The 24348-nt window shown below is 33.8% G+C and overlaps 2 protein-coding genes across 2 annotated transcripts; one reads left to right on the forward strand and one right to left on the reverse strand.

Annotated features, from left to right (window-relative positions):
* Positions 1-5255: 5255 nt before the first annotated feature.
* Positions 5256-6194, reverse strand: LOC101147658 (olfactory receptor 6C3-like). Its single transcript, XM_004053293.4, has one exon. It carries the CDS (start codon positions 6192-6194, stop codon positions 5256-5258), a length of 939 nt encoding a protein of 312 aa, XP_004053341.3.
* A 15283-nt stretch (positions 6195-21477) lies between these two features.
* On the forward strand, positions 21478-24055 carry LOC109029095 (olfactory receptor 6C6). Its single transcript, XM_019038104.3, has 2 exons — positions 21478-21728; positions 22786-24055. The coding sequence occupies exon 2, from the start codon at positions 22811-22813 to the stop codon at positions 23753-23755; it is 945 nt and encodes a 314-aa protein (XP_018893649.3). The 5' UTR covers positions 21478-21728; positions 22786-22810; the 3' UTR covers positions 23756-24055.
* The last annotated feature ends 293 nt before the right edge of the window (positions 24056-24348 follow it).

Raw genomic sequence — 24348 nt, forward strand, 5'->3', positions numbered from 1 at the left:
TGTGCATATATATTATATATACATATGTGAGTGTGCATATGTATTTATGTGTGTGTATATATGTGTATGTATATATATGTGTATATATGTGTGTGTGTATGTGTGTATATATATATATAATATATATATATTAGCATTGTGGGTAATACATTGTGAGTAATACATTGTAATGACATCCCAAATTACCTTTGTTCTTATTTATACAACACTAGGTTTAATACCCATTGTGTACATTGCATGAGAATATTATGCTCATTCTTCCCAACTCATCACACTTACAACAGGCTGAAATCTCCTGTTAACTCCTCTGTTACTCTGTGCATTCTTGAGAGTTAGAACAGGATTTTATCTTCAAAGCTATTTCAACATAATCCAGTATTTAGTATAGTTGTGGTAGGCTTAAAGGAAACACTCATCTAGTTAATTAATTAATTAATTAAAGTTGAGTTTGTTATTGAATCACACACTGCCATCAGTGCAGTTTGCTATTTTATGCTGATATTCTAGCCTGGATCTTACTTAGTTTTTTATCTTTGTTTTACAAGATGTATTTTCTTACATGTCTTACCTTGTGAGCTGTGTTTACATATTTGGATCAAGTTCACCGTACTGGCTAAATTTAAAACAAAAGATATGAAAAGGGAACCACATTTTATTGATACATAAGTTTAAAGAAAACTTCATGAAACATTATTTCTGAATGACTGGGTTTAAATTTTTTTTACAATTCATCCTTTCATTTCACTTACTCCAGCTCCAGCAACATCACCCTTATTTCATCAGGGTTTATTTTTCATTAAAAGCATGAGCTTTTCATAACACTGTGAAGTCACAAAATACATTCATACCAAATATACAAGATTTGGATTCAATCTGAAGATTCAATTTTATTTAACAACTTACTGACATGAGAGACTCAAGTTTTTAAAAAATATATATTATATTATTACTGGTCTATAGTGAATAATGTATCAATGCACTGTATTATTCACCTTATTTCAACTTTTTTTGTATATCTGCTTTCCTCTTAAATTCCCTGCTAATTTTTTTTAACACTTTACTCAATAATAATACCGTGACTCATTCTTTTGCTTCAGATGAAAGCTGTGAGGGAACATAGGAAAAGCTGTGAGGGAAGATATAAGTTGTTATTTGAAGGGTTCATGAGAGACTTCACAAAAAAAAATAGACATTTCCATAGCTGGTCTTCAAAGACTAGGGAAACAGGCTTAAAGAAACTCTAGTAGTATGTGATCCAATAACAAGAACTGGGTGTGGTATATCATGCTTTTATGTAGAAATGTTTATGAAAGTTTAATGAACTGTATTCAGTTGCCAATATAAAATAAGCTTGATAAAAATTATCAGCATCCATAGTCCTTTGAGAGGATTGAACCTCAATGTTTAACAAGTTGCAATGAATTCCTAGAGAATTAAAAGCTCTCAGGACGTATTCATATAGATAATGAGGAATAGCTCCAAGCATTTAATTAATTATCTTGGATTTTTATATCTGAATGCAAATCCATATTTTCTCCTGGAAGAATATGGCTTAGGTTGTTTTCATTTCCTTCCACCATTTCAACAAAATTACTTACTTGTTTTCTAAAGATTCCTGCAACAAATTATTTGAGCCATTTAAAATGAAAATTAAGGGTGATATTTAATATTTACTAAATAAAATGGTTACAAAGCATCTTCAGAGCTTTCTAGAAACAACCCTATATCTTGCTCTGCCATCAAGTAAATATTAACGATGACCCCTTAAATAAATTAGGTTAAATATCAGCAATTATTTGATGTGCCTGGTAAGAAAGGGACTGTTAGAGACTAAATCAGTTTGAAGAATCTAGGTATGTGCTTTTAAGAGACTGAGATAAGGGACTGACTGGCTCTATTTTATTACTCTCTCTTTCTCTCTGTGTGTGTGTGTGTGTGTGTGTATGTACTTTTTAATAAGGTATTAAATTACACTGAGTTGAGACCTCCCTTAGTAATGCAAATACTTTGAAAATCTAGTTTTTAAATTTTTCTGTGTTTACTCAGTTCTTTCTTCTTCACCTTAATAGAGATCACTGAAAAAATTTTGCAGAGCGTATCTTCAAAAACTATATTACTCATATCACTCTGTGTTTTTTTTCAACTTTAGAGCTTAGGTTAATACACTAATGAAAAAGAAAATTATTTAGCTCAATGTTGTGGGCAATATATAGCTCAGTTTTATAATTATGCTGAAATACACTTTGGTACTGCTCGGTTATTCTAGGCTGTGGGCCATGACACAAGGATTACTTTGAGAAATTCTGTAGGCCTGAATGAAACAGTGGCTCTTCAGGAAAATTCATTGAGTGCTTGAAATAATTATTTTATTAAATTTGTTTTTTACTGTTTTTATAATAATTTTAGATGACTATTTCCCTGGAGAAATAGGAATAATTCATATTTCTTCCTTTCAATAATGATGGGCAGGTTTAATTCTCAACCTTCATACAGGTGTGTATAGAAACAAATCAAGGGAAAAGAGGTGTCACCAAATCACACTTAATTTCATAAATAGTAACACTCATTTCTGTAAAGGTTTCTGGAAAATAAACACTCATAACCTCATTCCTTCAGTTCATTAACTAGCCATTTATAATTTTAACAAGATAGGAAAAGGACATAAATTAACAGAAAACTGTGGTATTAACACACTGTTAATTTCTTATTTATGACCTATAAGGCCAATTTATTATCACAGAAAGTATATAGGCTTTAACGTTAGAGAGATATGAATGAGACATTTAATGGATTTGTGACTTTGGGTGAGTTACTTAATGTCTTTAAATTTCAGTTTTCTCTGTTTAAAACAGAGTTGAAATTTCAAGGATGTTTTTGGGAATTAATTGAAATACTATAAATAAGTGTTCCATAAATCATGCAGCATTTAGTAGGTTCTAGGAATAGTTATATTATTTATTTTTCCTTTATCGGAAATTAATTTGGGAAAAATATTCATTGTAGTTGTGATTTATTAAAGCCAGTATTCATTCTGAACTAGGGATTTTTTTCTTAATCTCATTTAGACTTTATAACATAACTGAAGATTTTATCCTTATTCCGAAAAGAAGAGCTGAGGCTCAGAGAAATTATATAACTTAATTCATATAGCTAGCAAACATTAAGTGTAATTCAGACGACTTAGCCTCTTCTGTTAAGCACAGTACTATATAGCTATATTTGATTAAAAACACAGAGACAGAGATAGTGATTTCCTGCTTTTAATTATTAGAGAATGAATAAACTGGTATAATAGGACATGCTAATCCTTTTTATACATTTTATTATGTGAAGTTTCAAAGTATAATACCTATTTACTTTGAATAAAAGTTGAGCTGTTAAGTAATGATTCAATGCTATGATTTGAGAGACTTCCATTGCCTTCCACAGGTTTTACTTACCTCTGATTTTCATATAGTTTCACTAACATTCAGAATGGCTGGAATAGTAGAAATATTAGCAAATGCCATTGCTATCCAGTAAAACCAGGATTTCTGAAAACATTCACTTTCTCATTGAACAAATTTTCTTCCTATTTTCAATCTTTTGTCTTAATTTTCCCATTTTATCCAGATGGGATATGTGTCTTTGATAGTAGAGAGTGAGAAAGGAGCAAAAATATAAAATAGGGAAAGTATCTGAAAGTGTTTTAGAACTGTCTGGCATGGTTTCTACATAGATACTAGATGTCACGAGGTACTTAATGTTTCATCTAGTCTGTCTGCCACTGGCTCAAGGGGACTAATTCAGTGAATCAAAATTGCCAGAAGAGAAATGTACACAAAACACTAGGGAATATAAAACATAATACACATTAGTATTTAAATTGGAAAAGGAAGCTTGGGGCACAGTGTCCAATGAGACAGAAAAGAAAATAACAACAAACAAAAACAATACTAAGTGTGAAGATTTTTTTCCCTTGACATTATATGGCATATAGAGATAGCAATCAAATATCTTCATTCTTAATGCAGATCTCTCTACTCAATACTCCATGCCATTTGTAAAACTGGGAAACTACTACTCCATTATTTTTAATCTGCCTTCTAGTAACTTTTACTACTGTAATACTGCTCACACTTTTCTCTGCTCACTGTATTGCTCACCAGCAATGGCAGTTGAAGAGTTTCTTGTTTTGATTGATTAATGTTACAATTTATATACCAAATATATTTTTAGGAGTTAGTGTCTGTCTAGACTATAATAGTATAATCATGCCCAAATGAGATAATGTAACTGAACAAGACAATAAAATTGTGCAGATTCTTAGTAAAAGCTATGCAAAATTTGCAAGTCCTTGCAGAGTTTCCACTATGTGTAAAAATAGAGCAAAGACTAGTTTTTTGGTTTGTTTTTTAAAATATACTATTATATTGTGTACTATAACTCAGTTACCTTAGGCAAATTACACAACTTTTCTACGTATCAATGTACACATTTATACAAAGCAGATAACCATGTCTATTTTGCATGTAGCTATAAAGATTAAATGAGATATGAGATAGAACATACCTACCCCAGCATATGGAACAGAATAAGTACTCTCTATAGAGGAGCTATTATTATTTAGGAAGTTTATATCAGACTCTCAGGGTGCCTAAGAGCAATGATGGCTGCCTAAATATTTATCTTTTTATACATTTTCAAAAACAAAAACATGATGAATAAGGAGAACATATGTTAGACATAGTGTGTACCTTCAGCATAACAACTTCAAATTACTTGTGAGTCGGAAAATAAATACCCAAGTCCATCAGATGAGTAGGAAGAATTGGACGGATACTGCCTGCAAAAAAGGTTTGTTGCAGATAGTAATTTATTTCATATATCATATATATAGAACATTTGAAAAAATTGTTATGTTAGTAACCAAGAAGAGAAATTTTAAGAGTAAGTTGATTAAAAGAGTGTTTACTTCTTTAAGTAACCATGGTATGAACTATTTGTATTGTTTAGAATAATCAACAAGGTGATTTATGTTTATAGCCACTGGTTTTTTAACCAAAATTGGAAATCAATGGTTACATGGAACCTACAGATAGTTTTAAAGGAAGGCACAACACAGTCACTTTCAAGTTAAAAAGAAAACTGAAGCAAATGAACTCAGCATTTCTGGTAGTTGTGAGATGGGCATAGGAGGATAGTGGACAAGTTAAAACTTCATTTTTCCTTTATTGAATCTTTACGATGACATTCATTTGTGTTAGTACATATGTTCATTTGTTTCTATAAAACACTGCTTTGTGAGCCAAATCTTTAAAAGCTTGTTTTACTTGCTGGTTTCTCAGGGTGTAAATAGAAGGGTTCAGCATGGGGGCAATTGAAGTGTTCAGAATAGCTACTCCTTTGGTCAATGATGCTCTTTCTTTTGCTGAAGCCTTGACATACATGAATATGCAGTCTCCATAAGAGATGGCGATGACGATCATATGAGAGGAGTAAGTGGAGAAAGCCTTTTTCCTCTGACTGGCACATGGGATTCTCAGAATAGTGCAAATGATGCATACGTAGGACAGAATTACTAATGCCAAGGTGATCAGCAGAGTAACAAAGGCAAAGTAAAAACCAATCATCTCTAAAAGCCATATGTCTAAGCATGAGAGTTGTAAAATGGGGAAATACTCACGGGAGAAGTGAACAACGACATTGGAAGCACAAAAATCTAATTTGAGGATAAGCGTGAGTGGTGGGAAAATGGTCAGAAATCCTCCCAGCCGTGAACTAAAGACAAGCAGGGTGCAAATTTTCTTGTTCATGATGGTGGCGTAGTGGAGAGGCTTGCAGATGGCCACATAACGATCGTAAGACATTGCAGCTAGAAGAAAAAATTCAGACGCACCCATGAAGATGAAGAAAAATAATTGAGCTAAACAGTTGTTATAGGAAATGGTCTTGACTTTAGTAATAATTGCCCCCAAAAATTTGGGGATGGAAACACTAGTGAATGTAATATCTAAGAAGGAGAAATTCCGGAGGAAGTAATACATAGGAGTCTTTAGACTAGAGTCTGTCAAGGTAAGGATGATGATGGTTAAATTGTCAGTTATGCTTAATACGTAAGTTATAAATAAAAAGATAAAAATTACAGTCTGAAGCTCTGGGCTGTCTGATATGCCCAAGAGTACAAACTCTGTAATCGTCGTGTGGTTTCTCATGCTGAGATTTTTTTCTTTCAAGAAGATCCGTTGGCGAAAAATAAAACACACAAAAAGAGTAAGTGAAATGTAAAGGAATTAAAATTTAAATATTTGCAATAACTGGCTTCAGCGACATGAAGCAATGGATGTCTTTCCTTGTAGTAATTTTTGTAATATCCACTTATTCCTATTAAAGCAAAAAAATTCTACATAGCCTCTATTAAAATGAAAACACGTATTCACATATATGAAAAGTCTTCTTATTGGTGACTTTATATAAAACCTCTTCATCTAATAAAATCTTCTACATGTGCAATATATCTTTGAATTACAGATCTCTACAGCAATATTTTAAAATTATATATGTCATTTTTATTTTTACATATGGTTTTTCAGTTTCCAGTGTTTTTAGGACTGAAATATCTGATTTTTAGTTTGAATTCCAATGTTATTTACAAACATAAATTTTATTGGTATAAATTTATTACCTAATCACAATTTCTGAGCTTAATAGTAGCTATGATTATTTTTATCCTTAACTTATATTCTTTTAAATATGATCAACAAAAATAAATGTGTTTGCAGTCACAGAAATATAAAAGACTAGAGTTGCTGTGGTTGCAAACGAAAGTTTTTAACTTATGGGAAAGAAAATACAAGCCAGAGAAATTGATTGTCACATAGATGGAGTTCAATAATATCGTTCTACAACATACTGATGATCCATGTATATAATTTTCATGTTTGTTATTTAAAATAAAAATTGACTTTAAAAAAAACTATATTAACTTAATCTTTTTAATCTTAAACTTGCCTGATGACAAGAAGCAACTTACAAGGGAGTTTTTTTGATGCCATAAAATCACATGGCCTCCTTTTTTGAAGACTAAATAATTGAATAAATTTTACGTAGGATTTTCTTTATAGAAACCACAAATCTCTAAAATGTGATCTATATGACTTTTATCTGTCTTGTTCTCTCCTTATCCTTAGCAAATGGCATTCTCTCTGTGATATGAGTTCTGAATATTTGTTGTATTACCTTCTCTCTGTAGCATGAACTGAGCCACTCAGGAGATGATAAGTATCAAAGCTGTTACTGTGCATTTTTTCCTACTTTTTGTTTTATTCTTCTGTCAATTATCATTCTTTTCTTTCAAGAAAATACACACTTGGTCATTAGCATATCATCAAAACTGGCAGATCAAAAGACAGAGATTGTTACTGTGATTTGAACAATGCTGAAACATATTAAATGTAAAATTAATAGTAGTAAAGATGTTAAAGTGATAATTTGGGAATCCCTGGTATTTATTCCAACAAAATTAACTTTTGGATAAAAAAGATAAAAATTTGTCTATTTATTGACAAATAAGAAAAATACTTTTTGGTAGGTCTAATTATGTAGTCATAAATATAATTATAGATTTTTCTTGTTTTATTTAAAATATGAAATATAATGCGTTTATAATACATTTCAGGAGACTTTTTTGTCGTTTAGTTTACCCTTGTCTCCATTACATAAAAATCCCTCACATTGAGAAAATATAGGCTGAATTACATGTAAGATTTTTAGCAGCCTCTGTTATTAGTAAAAATAAATTTATCTTTTATCTTTGCATACAAATGTACATGTTGCTCTGGCCTGAACTCCAAGAAGCTACTATTGTAATTCTGAGACTTTAAGTAAATTTTCAGGGAATATTTATTTAAGAAATTGGAAGATAAAACCATTCAAAGGTCTCTGAATAAGATAAAGATTGAATAGTAAACAAAGATATCACAATTTTACCTTCTCTGGTCACCGTATAGATCCCTGGGAGACTAGAGTGAAGAAAGGAAGGATGCATGGAGAGATACATTCAAGAGAAGTAATGAGTCATCACATACCATTCTGGAAAGCCAAGCAATGTAACAAGATAAAAATGTACCAATCAGCTTATACAATGAATCTGCTTTCCTTTTGGCTATGCTTAATTTTCCTAGTACGCACATGGCACCCAGAGTCTACACTCAGGAGATAATTTATTCTCCATTCCTTTCGGGGCTGGTTAATTCCAGAGCTGAACTACTCAACAGTGGACCACTCTTTGAGGGTAGTACCAACAATGCTTTATTCATTCATACATCTCTATATGCGTTGAGCAGAATGAATGACTAAATAAAGCATTTTAATATTATAAAAATCATAAAAGTATTTAAAACTTCAGCATTTCATTTTTAATTTTAAAACTAATTTATGATTAAGATTATGAGAGTCAAGTGTCACAGGAGTATATCATGATACATGGAATGGCCCTTATGTTTCCAACCAAACCTTCATTTTCAAATAAACCAGTTTTCAAATAAACCAGTATTAAACATTTATAATATGTTCTACCAGGTATTGTCCTGTATATTCATCAATAAACAGTCACAGTAACACATTCAGAGAGAAGAGGTTTTTTTGTACAGTTATGCAATTTTTATTACAGAAAATATTGTGTATTTTTTTCTTTTTTTTTAGTTAACCAGAAATAATGAATGTCATTCCTTCTCAAGTTATCTAAACAGAGTCATCCTTTTGTATCAATTGCATAGAATACCAGAGAAATACTTGTATGTAATTGAATAATATTATTGATTAAAATTTAGGGAATTTTATTGTTACTATTTTCATTAGTTACAATGCTACAGGACATTCTTTTTTTCCTGGGATACGTGTGCAGAATGTGCAGGTTTGTTACATAAGTATACATGTTTCATGATGGTTTGCTGCACCTATTGACCCATCATCTATGTTTTAAGTCCTGCATGCATTAGGTATCTGTCCTAATGCTCTCCCTCCCCTTTCCCACCACCCGCTGACAGACCCAGCTCTGGTGTGTGATGTTCCCCTCCCTGTGTCCATGTGTTCTCATTGTTCAGCTCCCACTTATGAATGAGAACATGAAGTGTTTGGTTTTCTGTTTCTGTGTTAGTTTGCTGAGAATGATGGCTTCCAGCTTCATCCATGTTCCTGCAAAGGACATGAACTCATCCTTTTTTATGGCTGCATAGTATTCCATGGTGTATAGGTGCCACATTTTCTTTATCCAGTCTATCATTGATGGGCATTTGGGTTGGTTCCAAGTCTTTGCTATTGTAAATAGGGCTGCAATAAACATACGTGTGCATGTGTCTTTATAGTAAAATGATTCATAATCCTTTGGGTATATACTCAGTAATGGGATTGCTGGGTCAAATGGTGTTTCTGGTTCTAGATCCTTGAGGAATCCCCACACTGTCTTCCACAATGGTTGAACTAATTTACACTCCCACCAACAGTGTAAAAGTGTTCCTATTTCTCCAAACCCTTGCCAGCATCTGTTGTCTGCTGACTTTTTAATAATTACCATTCTAACTGGCATGAGATGGTATCTCATTGCGGTTTTGATTTGCATTTCTCTAATGACCAGTGATGATGAGCATTTTTTCATATATTTCCTGGATGCATGAATGTCTTCTTTTGAGAAATGTCTGTTTATATCCTTTGCCCACTTTTTGATGGGGTTGTTTCTTTCTTGTAAATTTGTTTAAGTTCCCTATAGATTCTGGATGTTAGACCTTTGTCAGATGGGTAGATTGAAAAAATTTTCTTCCATCCTTTAGGTTGCCTAGGTTCACTCAGGTAGTTTCTTTTGGTGGTCAGAGGCTTTTTAGATTGTTAGATCCCATTTATCAATGTTGGCTTTTGTTGCAATTGCTTTTGGTGTTTTAGTCATGAAGTCTTTCCTGAATGGTATTGCCCAGGTTTTCTTCTAGGGTTTTTATGATTTTGGGTTTTACATTTCAGTCTTATTCCACATATGGCTAGCCAGTTTTCCCAGCACCATTTATTAAATAGAGAAACATTTTCCCATTGCTTGTTTTTGTCATCTTTGTCAAAGATCAGATTGTTGTAGATGTGTGGTGTTATTTCTGAGGTCTCTGTTGTGCTCCATGGGTCTATAAATCTGTTTTGGTACCAGTACCATGCTGTTTTGGTTACTGTAGCCTTGTAGTATAGTTTGAAGTCAGGTAGTATGAGGCCTCCAGCTTTGTTCTTTTTGCTTAGGATTATCTTGGCTATGTGGGCTCTTTTTTGGTTCCTTATAAAATTTAAAGTAGTATTTTCTAATTGTGCAATGAAAGTCAATAGTAGTTTGATGGGGATAGCGTTGAATCTACAAATTACTTTGGACAGTATGGCCATTTTCACTATATTGATTCTTCCTATCCATGAGCATGGAACTTTTTTCCATTTGTTTGTGTCCTCTCTGGTTTCCTTGAGCAGTGGTTTGTAGTTCTCCTTGAAGAGGCCCTTCGTGTCCCCTGTAAGTTGTATTCCTAGGTGTTTTATTCTCTTTGTAGCAATTGTGAATGGCAGTGTATTCATGATTTGGCTCTCTGCTTGTCTATTGTTGCTGTACAGGAATCCTTGTGATTTTTGCATTACTTTTGTATCCTGAGACTTTGCTGAAGATGCTTATTAGCTTAAGGAGTTTTGGAGCTGAGATGATGAGGTTTTCTAAATATACATTCATGTCATCTGCAAACAGAGACAATTTGACTTCTTTTCCTATTTGAATACACTCTATGTCTTTCTCTTGCCTGATTGCCCTGGGCAGAACTTACATGCTGAATAAGAGTGGTGACAGAGGGCATCCTTGTCTTGTGCCAGTTTTATAAGGGAATGCTTACAGCTTTTGCCCATTCAGTATGATATTGGCTATGGGTTTGTCATAAATAGTTCTTATTATTTTGAGATATGTTCCATCAATACCTAGTTTATTGAGAGTTTTTAGCATGAAGAGGTGTTGAACTTTATCGCGGGCCTTTTCTGCATCTATTGAGATAATCATGTGGTTTTTGTCATTGGTTCTGTTTATGTGATGGATTATGTTTATTGATTTGCATATGTTGAACCAACCTTGCATCCCAGGGATGAAGCCGACTTGATTGTGGTGGATAAGCTTTTTGATGTGCTGCTGGATTCAGTTTGCCAGTATTTTATTGAGGATTTTCAATCAATGTTCATCAGGGATATTGACCTGAATTTTTCTCTTTTTGTTTTGTCTCTGCCAGGTTTTGGTATCAGGATGATGCCGGTCTCATAAAATGAGTTAGGGAGGAGTCCCTCTTTTTCTATTGTTTGGAATAGTTTTGGAAGGAATGGTACCAGCTCCTCTTCATACCTCCGGCAAAATTCGGCTGTGAATCTATCTGGTCCTGGGCTTTTTTAATTGGTAGGCTATTAATTACTGCCTCAATTTTAGAACTTTTTATCGGTCTATTCAGGGATTCAATTTATTCCTGGTTTAGTCTTGGGAGGGTGTATTTGTCCAGGAATTTATCCATTCCTTCTAGATTTTCTAGTTTATTTGCATAGAGGTGTTTATAGTATTCTCTGATGGTAGTTTGCATTTCTGTGCTATCAGGGGTGATATCCCCTTTATGATTTTTTAAGTGGGTTTATTTGATTCTCTCTTTTCTTCTTTATTAGACTAGCTGAAGTCTATCTATTTTGTTAATCTTTTCAAAGAATCAGCTTTTGGAATCATTGAGTTCTTTTAAGGGTTTTTCATGTCTCTGTCTTCTTCAGTTCTGCTCTGATCTTAATTATTTCTTGTCTTCTGCTAGCTTTTTAATTTGTTTGCTCTTGCCTCTCTAGTTCTTTTAATTGTGATTTTACGGTATCAATTTCAGATATTTTCAGCTTTCTGATGTGGGCATTTAGTGCTATGAATTTCCCTCTTAACACTACTTTAGCTGTGTCCCAGAGATTCTGGTACGTTTTCTGTTTGTTCTCATTGGTTTCAAAGAACGTGTTGATTTATTTCTGCCTTAATTTTGTTATTTACCCAGTAGTCATTCAGGAGCAGATTTTTCAATTCCCATGTAGTTGTGCGGTTTTTAGTGAGTTTCTTAATCTTGAGTTCTAATTTGATTGCACTCACTGTGGTCTGAGAGACTGTTTATTATGATTTCTGTTCTTTTACATTTGCTGAGGAGTGTTTCACTTCTAATTATGTGGTTGATTTTAGAATAAGTGCTACGTGGCCCTGAGAAAAATGTATATTCTGTTGTTTTGGGGTAGAGAGTTCTGTAGATGTCTCCAGAGCTGAGTTCAAGTTCTGAATATCTTTGTTAGTTTTCCGTCTCATTGATCTGTCTAAAATTGGCAGTGGGGTGTTAAAGTCTCCCACTATTATTGTGTGTGAGTCTAAGTCTCTTTGTAGGTATCTAAGAAAGTTTGATGAATCTGGGTGCTCCTGTATTGGGTGCATATATAGTTGGGATAGTTAGCTCTTCTTGTTGCATTGATACCTTTATCATTATGTAATGCCTTTCTTTGTCTTTTTTGATTTTTGTTGGTTTAAAGTCTGTTTTATCAGAGACTAGGATTGCAACCCCTGCTTTTTTTTGCTTTCCATTTTCTTGATAAATATTCCTCCATCCCTTTATTTTGAGCCTATGTGTGTCTTTGCACATGAGATGGGTCTCCTGAATACAGCACACTGATGGGTCTTGACTCCAATTTGCCATTGTGTGTCTTTTAATTGGGGCATTTAGCCCATTTACATTTAAGGTTAATATTGTTATGTGTAAATTTGATCCTGTCATCATGATGCTAGCTGATTATTTTGTGTATTAGCTGATGCAGTTTCTTCATAGTGTAATTGGTTTCTATGTTTTGGTGTGTTTTTGTAGTGGCTGGTACTGGTCTTTCTATATTTGTTCTTCCTTTGGGAGCTTTTGTAAGGCAGGCCTGGTGGTGACATAAATCCCTCCGCATTTGCTTGTCTGTAAAGGATTTTATTTCTCCTTCAATTATGAAGCTTAGTTTGACTGGATACGAAATTCTGGGTGGAAAATTACTTTCTGTAGGAATGTTGAATATTGGCCCCTACTGTTTTCTGGCTTGTAGGGTTTCTGCAGAGAGATCCACTGTTAGTCTGATGGGCTTACCTTTGTGGGTAACCTGACCTTTCTCTCTGGCTGCCCTTAACATTTTTTCCTTCATTTCAACCTTGGAGAATCTGACAATCATTTGTCTTGGTGTTGCTCTTCTCATGGAGTATCTTAGTGGTGTTCTCTGTATTTCCTGAATTTGAATGCTGGCTGTCTTGCTAGGCTGGGGAAGTTCTCCTGGATAATATCCTGAAGAGTGTTTTCCAACTTGGTTCCATTCTCCCCATCACTTTCAGATATACCAATCCATCGTAGGTTTCTAGGTCTTTACACATAGTCTTATATTTCTTGGAGGCTTTGTTCATTCCTTTTCATTCTTTTTTCTCTAATCTTGTCTTCACACCTGATTTTAGTAAGGTGGTCTTCAATCTCTGATATCCTCTCTTCTGCTTGATTGATTCAGCTATTGATACTTGCGTATGCTTCAAGAAGTTCTTGTGCTATGGTTTTCAGCTCTATCAGGTCATTCCTGTTCTTCTCTAAACGGGTTGTTCTAGTTAGCAGTTCCTGTAACCTTGTGTCAAGGTTCTTAGCTTCCTTGCGTTGGGTTAGAACATGCTCCTTTAGCTCAGAGGAGGTTGTTATTACCCACCTTCTGAAGCTTTCTTCTGTCAATTCATCAATCTCATTCTCCGTCCAGTTTTGCGCCCTTACTGGAGAGGAGTTGCGATCATTTGGACAAAAGACTTTCTGGTTTTTGGAATTTTCAGTGTTTTTGCACTGGGTTTTCCTCATCTTCATGGATTTATCTACCTTTGATCTTTGAGGCTGATGTTTTTTGGATGGGGTTTCTGTGTGGGGGTCTTTTTTGTTGATGTTGATGTTGTTGCTTTCCGTTTGTTAGTTTCTCTTCTAACAGTCAGGCCCCTCTTCTGCAGGTCTGCTGCAGTTTGCTGGAGGTCCACTCCAGACCTACACGGCATTCTTATGCATTCATTTGCATATGTACAAGTTTTGGTATAACATACAAACAAGTGCTAAATTTTGATGGATACTTCAACATTTCCCTCCTATAGACACGAATCAATTCTTTTCAGTGCGTCCTAACCAACACTGGATATTATAAATCACTTGAAAGTTTTATAAGCAGAGGCATAAAAATGATATCACAATTCATTTAATGATAAAGATGGTATCATAAAGTCCAGATCATAGTGCCTGGGTTTTGAGGTTAAAAAGAACAAATTCCTTTTAAAGTTGCAAAATTTATTTAACCATTCTGAGCATCAATTTACTTGCCTATAAAAGGGGAAGACCAATACTCCAAGGTCATGGAATATTATAGAGTTTGAATGAGATAATGGATAAAAGTGCTTAGCAGAGTAGTTATGGTACAGCAAATTCTTGGTATATACATGTTATATATTTTTAAATTTCACATTCACCAATTAATAGAGGTTGAATATTTTTAATATTTGTATTTCTTCCCTAGGAATTGCCTATTAATAACCCGTCTTCACTTTCCATTGGATTTATTGTCTTATTTATGAACAGGAGATACTTGCGTATTATGAATATAAACTATTGGTGTGTCTTATCCATTGCAACAGGTTTTCAGAGCCTATCCTTATTTTTTAACTTTTTAATTATGTGTTTCAACACAAAAAGTTTGGACAGTTTGTCATGAGTTCTTGGTGGCCTATTTTTCTTAGGACGTTCTTTCCTACTTACCTCAAGTTTATATGAATATTCTTTTACATTTAATACAAATGAAATATATAACTGAGAACTGGAGAAGTAGTTATTTCTCCTTTTATGACTGTTAGGGAATTAACTATGTGCATGATATATTTTCTAGAGCATAGGCTCTGTGCAACCTTTGCTCCGACCTCATCAAATTGTTCACCATTTCTTGTGACTGTGAGGCATTCTCTTTGTTTCTCTGTCTCTCTCTCTCGCTCTCACATACACACATACACACACATGCACACTCCAACCCATACTCACACAGTTTTCTTTAAAGTTTCATCTAAATATCAGGCAATCTATGAAATATTCCGTTTGCAAAGCCAGGATTAGTCACCCTCTTTTCTGCTTTTCTAAATTCCTACTGTCACCTTACTCATTTGCAATTATTTCTACATATTTTCATTTCTATTAAAAACCTACCTAACTCTGACAAGGGCCTTGTTTAATTCACATTTATATATGCAGTTTCACATAGAGATGTTGCAACACAAAACTTCATTCTGATGCATTATCCTTTTTACAAATCACTATACTGATGCATTATCCTTTTTACAAATCACTATACTTGAATTATTGATCGAAATTTTTTGTATTTTATTATTACTATACTTTAAGTTTTAGGGTACATGTGCACAATGTGCAGGTTAGTTACATATGTATACATGTGCCATGCTGGTGTGCTGCACCCATTAACTCATCATTTAGCATTAGGTATATCTCCTAAAGCTATCCCTCCCCCCTCCCCCCTCCCCTCACCCCACAACAGTCCCCAGAGTGTGATGTTCCCCTTCCTGTGTCCATGTGTTCTCATTGTTCAATTCCCACCTATGAGTGAGAATATGCGGTGTTTGGTTTTTTGTCCTTGTGATAGTTTACTGAGAATGATGATTTCCAATTTCATCCATGTCCCTACAAAGGACATGAACTCATCGTTTTTTATGGCTGCATAGTATTCCATGGTGTATATGTGCCACATTTTCTTAATCCAGTCTATCATTGTTGGACATTTGGGTTGGTTCCAAGTCTTTGCTATTGTGAATAGTGCTGCAATAAACATACGTGTGCATGTGTCTTTATAGCAGCATGATTTATAGTCATTTGGGTATATACGCAGTAATGGGATGGCTGGCTCAAATGGTATTTCTAGTTCTAGATCCCTGACGAGTCGCCACACTGACTTCCACAATGGTTGAACTAGTTTACAGTCCCACCAACAGTGTAAAAGTGTTTCTATTTCTCCACATCCTCTCCAGCACCTGTTGTTTCCTGACTTTTTAATGATTGCCATTCTAATTGGTGTGAGATGGTATCTCATTGTGGTTTTGATTTGCATTTCTCTGATGGCCAGTGATGGTGAGCATTTTTTCATCTGTTTTTTGGCTGCATAAATGTCTTCTTTTGAGAAGTGTCTGTTCATGTTCTTTGCCCACTTTTTGATGGGGTTGTTTGTTTTTTTCTTGTAAATTTGTTTGAGTTCATTGTAGATTCTGGATATTAGCCCTTTGTCAGATGAGTAGGTTGCAAAAATTTTCTCTCATTTTATAGGTTGCCTATTCACTCTGATGGTAGTTTCTTTTGCTGTGCAGAAGCTCTTTAGTTTAATTAGATCCCATTTGTAAATTTTGTCTTTTGTTGCCATTGCTTTTGGTGTTTTAGACATGAAGTCCTTGCCCATGCCTATGTCCTGAATGGTAATGCCTATGTTTTCTTCTAGGGTTTTTATGGTTTCAGGTCTAACGTCTAAGTCTTTAATCCATCTTGAATTAATTTTCGTATAAGGTGTAAGGAAGGGATCCAGTGTCAGCTTTCTACATATGGCTAGCCAGTTTTCCCAGCACCATTTATTAAATAGGGAATCCTTTCCCCATTGCTTGTTTTTCTCAGGTTTGTCAAAGATCAGATAGTTGTAGATATGCGGCGTTATTTCTGAGGGCTCTGTTCTGTTCCATTGATCTATACCTCTGTTTTGGTACTAGTACCATACTCTTTTGGTTACTGTAGCCTTGTAGTATAGTTTGAAGTCAGATAGCATGATGCCTCCAGCTTTGTTCTTTTGGCTTAGGATTGACTTGGCGATGCGGGTTCTTTTTTGGTTCCATATGAACTTTAAAGTAGTTTTTTCCAATTCTGTGAAGAAAGTCATTTGTAGCTTGATGGGGATGGCATTGAATCTCTAAATTACCTTGGGCAGTATGGCCATTTTCACGATATTGATTCTTCCAACCCATGAGCATGGAATGTTCTTCCATTTATTTGTATCCTCTTTTATTTCATTGAATATTGATCAAATTTTGTCAAGAATTTTGTCATCTATGCTCGTGAGACATATAAGGCTATAGTAGTTTCCTTTTCTTGTAATTTATTTTTCTACTCTCAAATTAGGGTAATGCTAGCCTCAGAATAAGTTGGTACGTTTCTCTACTGTTCTGTTTTTTGGAAGATGTGTGTACATATGTTTTAATTTATTCCTTAAACGTTTGGTAACATTAATCAGTGAAATTATCTGAGCTTCATATTTTATTTTTGGAAGGTTTTTAACTACACATTCTAATTCTTTAATAGACTCAGGGATGCTGAAGTTACTATGCATTCTGCAGTGAGTTTTAGTCTTTATATTATTAGGAATTGGTCCATTTCACGTAAGTTATCAAATTCATGGGCATGCATTATTTGTAATGCACTGGGGGATCATAGCTATGCCTTTTCCCTCCTTCCTGATATTGGTGTTTTTGTCTTTTTAAGGTTTTTCTTACCTAGTTTTGCTAGATGTTGATAAATTCCCTGGATATTTTTTAAAAGCCAGATTTTGGACTTATTATTTTCTTTATTGTTTTTCTGTTTATTTTATTAATTTCTGTTGTAATGTTTGTCATTTCTCCCCCTCTGCTTGCTGTACATTTAATTCGCTCTTCCTTGTTTAATTTTCTGAGGTGGAAATAATGTTCTGATTTCAATTGTATGCATTTAATCATGTGTACACACATATATATGCATGTGTGTATATATATGTATATGTCATGGTATAATTTAATTTTCCCCCAAATGTGCATTTAATGCTGTAAATTTCTCTCTCTAAGCACTGTTGTACTTCTAGCTCCAAATTTTTGATATGGTTTTTTTTATTTTCATGTAGCTTAAGATAATTTTATTTTTCCCTTGAGACTTTCTTTTTCATGCATAAGTTATTTAGAATTGTATTGTTTAATTCCAAATATGTGTTGATTTTCTAATGTATTTGCATTATTGATTTCTTGCTTAATTTTATTGTGGCCTGAGAATGCAAATTGTCACTTTATGGTCCAGAATTTGACTTATTTTGGTGAATGCTTCATCTTCCCTTGAAAAATATTAGTTGCTTGACTACGAAAGTGAGACATGAAGATAGAGAAAGGGTTTACCATCAAAAATATCAATCTTGGAGAGCCTATAATAATGTAAATATAATCAATAATCCATAGGAGCAGAAAATATGGGAGGTAATTTTGCTTACTTTAGATATACTAAAATTGAATATTAATATTTAAGTGAGTGCCATTATCCCTAGTATCAGGCAGAATCAGTATGTTAACCCAAGTTCATTGACTGAAAGTCCAGGGTTGTTTTTATTACAATCAAACATTTTGGTGAAATGGTAGGATGTACACTGCTCTTTGTATTGTTCAAAACAGGGTTATATGTTCATGATGGTATTGTGTAGAATCATATTCCTAAATTCACAGTGACTAAAGTTCTAAAATTTATTAAAATACAAAAGGGAAGCTGACACATTATTCTTATCATTACAATTTCATTATAGAAGATTTCATCCTTGATTATTTATTTACTACAAAAACTCATAAAAATTTAGGATATGTAGCCTGTCTATAAAAAATAGAAAATATTTTTCTTCTTTTGGCCATTCCCTTGATGCTGTTTTGCATAGGGATTATTGACTAAGATAATTTATTTGTTTGCCCTTACGAAGAGTTCCAACTTTATTCAAAATATAACATGTAAAATCAAACAAATCTTGTTAGTCTACAATTTCAAACTTATTTGGCCCATTCACTATATAATAAACTTAACATCACTATCTCTTATATACACAAGTAAAAGCACATATACATTATTTATCATAAGGTCATATAGTGTATGAAATTAATACATAACTTTGTTACTTTCCCTTCACTTTAATTTTATTCTATGCTATTTGTAATGGCTATACATATACATATATGTATAAAATAAAAATCTTCTGCACAGGAAAGCAAACAATCTATAAGGTGGAAAGGCAACCTATGGAATTGGAGAAAGTATTTGTAAATTGTAAAACCCCGATGAAAGATTAATCTCCAAAATATAAATGAAACTTCTACAATTGAATAACAACCCTAAATTTAGGTAAACAACTCTAAATAATAACTCAATTAGAAAATGGGCAAAGGTCTTGACTATACATTTCTCCAAAACACACACACACACACACACACACACACACAAATAACAAAGAAGCATTTGAAAATATCTTCAGCATCACAATTATCAGGAAATGCATATCCAAGCAACAATGAGATACCTCCTCACATCTGTTAGGATGGCTATTATCAAAAAGCAAAAGATAGTTCCTTTTGCTGTGCAGAAACTGTTTAATTTAATTAGGTCACACTTGTCAATTTTTGTTTTTGTTCCAATTGTTTTTGGTGTCTTCATCATTAAATCTTTGCCAGGGCCTATGTCCAAAGTGTTATTTCCTAGGTTATCCTCCAGGGTTTTTATAGTTTTAGGTTTTACATTTAAGTCTTTAATCCATCTTGCGTTGCTTTTAGTATATGGTGTAAGGAAGGGATGTGGTTTCAATCTGCATATGACTAGCCAGTTACCCCAGCACCGACCTAGCAATCCCATTATTGGGTAAATACCCAAAGGAATACAAATTGTTTTACCATAAAGATATATGCATGTGTATGCTCATTGTAGCACTATTCATGATAGCAAAGACATGGAATCAACCTAAATTCCCATCAACGGTAGACTGGATGAAGAAAATGTTGTACATATACACCATGAAATACTACACAGACATAAATACAGAGCAAGATCATGTCCTTTGCAGCAACATAGGTGGAGCTGGAGGTCATTATCCTAAGCAAACTAATGCAGGAACAGAAAACCAAATACCTCGTGTTCTCACTTATAACTGGGAGCTAAACATTGAGTACACATGGATGCAAAGAAGGTAACAATAGACACCAATGCCTACTGGAGGGTAGAGGGTAGCGGGAGGGTGAGGATTGAAAAACTGCCTGTTGGGTACTATGTTTATTACCTGGGTGACAAAATAATCTGTACAACAAGCCCCCATGAAATGCAATTCACCTATATAACAAACCTGCAGATGTACCTCTGAACCTAAAATAAATGTTTTCCTTTTAAAATAAAAGATATTGTTCATGAGAATGTGGAGAAATTAGAACTATTGTACACTGTTGTTGGGAATGGAAAACAGTGCAGTCATAGGGAAAAACATTAAAATGGAGCTATCATAAGATCCAGCAATCCCACTTCTAGGTACACATCCAAAAGAATTGAAACCAGGATCTCAAATTGATATCTGCACTCCCACGTTCAATGCATCATTGTTGATATAGCATGTATAAAATCATCTCTCTTCTCTGTGTCTCCATATATTTCTATTTATATCTATATCTATATATCTATATCTATATCTGTATCTAATATATATCTATCTTATGGGCCAGTGTAGACCTAAGTAGTCTTCTAAATAGCCTGTTAAAAAAGAGGCAACTAATATCGAAATAATTTTAATGGTTAATGAATGAGTTTGAATTTAATGAAAAAGTTCACCTTTTGTGAGTACATCATTTGATGTGCTTTGCCAAATATATATAGTCATGCAATTCCCCCACAATCAAGTTACAAAACATTTTCATTACCCTAAAAAGTTCCCTTCGGGAACTTCTGCAGCTAATCTCTTCTGTAGCTAATTTTCTGCCTCTGGAACTACTGATCAAATATCTGTTCCCGTAGTTTAGTCTTTTCCAGAATCATATAAATGAAACCATATAGTACTTTTATATGATTATAAATCATTTGTATCTGTTTCTTTCACTTAGCATACCATTTTTAAGATTCTTGTTTTTTATGTATCAGTAGTTTATTCCGATATATGTGTAAACCAGTTTGAGATGGTCCGATGTTGCCCTGGACGGTGAACTGCTGATGTTACTGTTAAATATCTCATTGATTTTTCTAAATCACTTACAATACTCCTCTGGGATACTTTTTCTTCAGCTAAAGTAGCCTAGAGTGGTGTCTTTCATTGCTGATAATTAGTGCTTCTGTAACACTGACCCCCAGAGAAAAGTTTGTCTTTGTTTTATTTTAATAGATTCCCTTGAGTCTATAGTAAGTAAAAACGATAAAATTGCAGCATTTTATAAATGCACAATTGGTAATATAGAATATCTCTTTCTTGCAATAATTGTTTATCTTTCATCAAATAATTTCTTGATTTTTATTTTCACTTCCCAATCTTATTTTATTTCAAAGAATATATATCTATCTTGTTTGAGGCTTTGAGTGTTGGCAATCTCAATTGTAATAACAAAATTTCACAAAGTTTAAGTTACTTGGAATGAAAGATAGATGTCCATTAAAATTATTAATACCTGAGTATCAATCTTTATAGTGAGGATGAAGTTGAGGAAATGTGGAAATTCTCTACAGAAACACAATATGTACACATTGCCTCTCCCCACAAAAATCATTGGTAATAAATATGCCTATTGGATAATAAAATGTGGTCATAAAATGAGTAGAATTGTCACTAATTATGTTAGCATGCATCTCTTCCGTGCACACAGAAAGAAATGAATAATAGATCCAAAAAAGGTAAGTCAACCATAATTTTAACTTAGTCTAAAATCAGAAATTAAGGCAAATGTACAGTAAGTGCAACTCATGGAGTTAAATTTTGCTACTGAATTTTCGTGCTTTATAAATGTGCTTTAATAGTACATTAATTTTATAGTTATATACTAATGAGTGTTGTAATCTGTTTTATTCATATACTGTTGCATCAATATAATGAAGTAGACTGACGCATTTAATATAACAGAAAAATAGTACAAACTGGGACTAAATAGAATTCTTATATGTAGAAAGGATAGAAAGTAATATTTCTTCAGGGATTTTCAGTGGTGTTATAAAGAATATGGAGGAAGTAAAAAATAGCCAAAATTATGTAGCCACACTAATAAAATGACATTTCAAAAAGGTTAATTGAAAAGAAGACACAATTTTTTATTAAAATATATAACTTCTTTATTTTATCATGTTTTCACTTATTTGTCCCATAAGCTCTTAAACGACTGTTGATTTGAATATAGAAAAGTGGCAATAAAAATAATGTTAATAATATGGTGTATACTCAATGCAAAGAAAATATCAAAACTATTGAAATGAGGATCTTTAACTGTTTATTGCATCAATACTGCCATAGTCATTGATCAGTACAGGAATTATAATTTGACCCTAAATCCTGGTTTTGAAACATCATCCTCATACTAGTTATAAAAAGACAAACTAAGTATAATTTGTACAGATTTGTTAGAAATAATAGAGAAAAAAATTTAAAATATTAATATGATTTTGTTTAAATTACAAATGCAGAGTAGAGTTCATCTGACAGTGACAAGCTAAAATTCATATTTACCAAAAGTATATATTATTCAAGTTCTGGAAGAAACTTTGTGAGGAATATTATAAAGAGGACTAGTAGATTAGAGCAAATTTTGAATTCACCTATGGCATGTAATTATGTGTCATCTACAATTTCAGGCTGGAGAAACCATTTGCACATAGATAAATTTAGAAAGATATATTTTTTGCTTTAGAAATACATATATGTATATATATGTATAAATTTTGTTTTTCCCTTTCTATGTAGATTTGATAAGGACCACAAAAGAGAAATGAAGAATAAATCAATGGAAATAGAGTTCATTCTCCTAGGATTGACAGATGACCCACAGTTGCAAATTGTGATTTTCCTGTTTCTATTTCTCAACTACACCTTGAGCCTGATGGGGAACTTCATCATCATCATCCTCACCCTGCTGGATCCCCGGCTCAAGACGCCAATGTATTTCTTTCTCCGTAACTTCTCCTTTTTGGAAATAATATTCACAACAGTGTGTATTCCTAGATTCTTGATAACCATTGTGACTAGAGACAAAACCATTTCTTATAATAATTGTGCAACTCAATTATTTTTTATCCTTTTACCGGGAGTTACTGAGTTTTACCTCCTGGCTGCCATGTCCTATGACCGCTACGTTGCCATCTGCAAACCACTGCATTATCCAATCATTATGAGCAGCAAAGTCTGCTACCAACTTGTACTTAGCTCTTGGGTAACTGCATTCTTCATCATATTTCCCCCATTGGTCATGGGACTCAAGCTGGATTTTTGTGCTTCCAAAACTATTGACCACTTTATGTGTGAAACTTCTCCTATTCTGCAGATCTCCTGCACAGATACCCATGTCCTAGAATTGATGTCTTTTACCTTAGCTGTGGTGACACTTGTGGTCACACTGGTATTAGTGATTCTCTCTTACACTTGCATTATTAAGACCATTCTGAAATTCTCTTCTGCGCAGCAAAGGAGCAAAGCGTTTTCCACCTGTACTTCCCACATGATTGTTGTCTCCATGACATATGGTAGCTGTATCTTTATGTATATTAAACCATCTGCAAAAGAAAGAGTGACTGTATCCAAAGGTATAGCTTTGCTCTATACCTCAATTGCCCCTTTACTAAATCCCTTCATTTATACTCTCAGAAACCAGCAGGTGAAAGAAGTCTTCTGGGATGTATTACAAAAGAATTTGTGTTTTTCTAAAAGATCGTTTTAAGAATCTGCTACAAATTACAACTTTACCATAAAAACTGGAAAACGGCCTGGCGTGGTGGCTCATGCCTGTAATCACAGCAGTTTGGGAGGCTGAGGAGGGTGGTTACCTGAGGTCAGGAGTTCGAGACCAGCCTGGCCAACATGGTGAAACCCTGTCTCTACTTAAAAGTACAAAAATTAGCCGGGCGTGGTGGAGAGTGCCTGTAATCCCAGCTACTCAGGAGTCTGAGGCGAGAGAATAGCTTGAACTCGGGAGGTGGAGGTTGCAGTGAGCCTAGATGGTGCCACTGCACTGCAGCTTGGGCGACAAGAGTGAGACTCTATCTCAAAAAATAAATAAATAAATAAATAAAAATAAATATAAAAAAAGTTGGATTAAGGAATCGAAGAAAGAGTGGAACTGAGCCATAAAGTTCTTCAAGAGACTATCCTATAACTGATAACTGATAAGGAAGAAAAACTGGAAAACATGTTTTATACATTTATTTTGATCATGTTCTCCCACCTTAAGAGTTATCTCACATAGGGTAGTCTCTTGAAGAACTTTATAGCTCAGTTCCACTCTTACATTATATTCTTTCTCATGAAATGTTT

This window comes from Gorilla gorilla, chromosome 10 (genome assembly GCF_029281585.2).
Source record: "Gorilla gorilla gorilla isolate KB3781 chromosome 10, NHGRI_mGorGor1-v2.1_pri, whole genome shotgun sequence".
In the NCBI taxonomy this organism is placed as follows: Eukaryota; Metazoa; Chordata; class Mammalia; order Primates; family Hominidae; genus Gorilla; species Gorilla gorilla.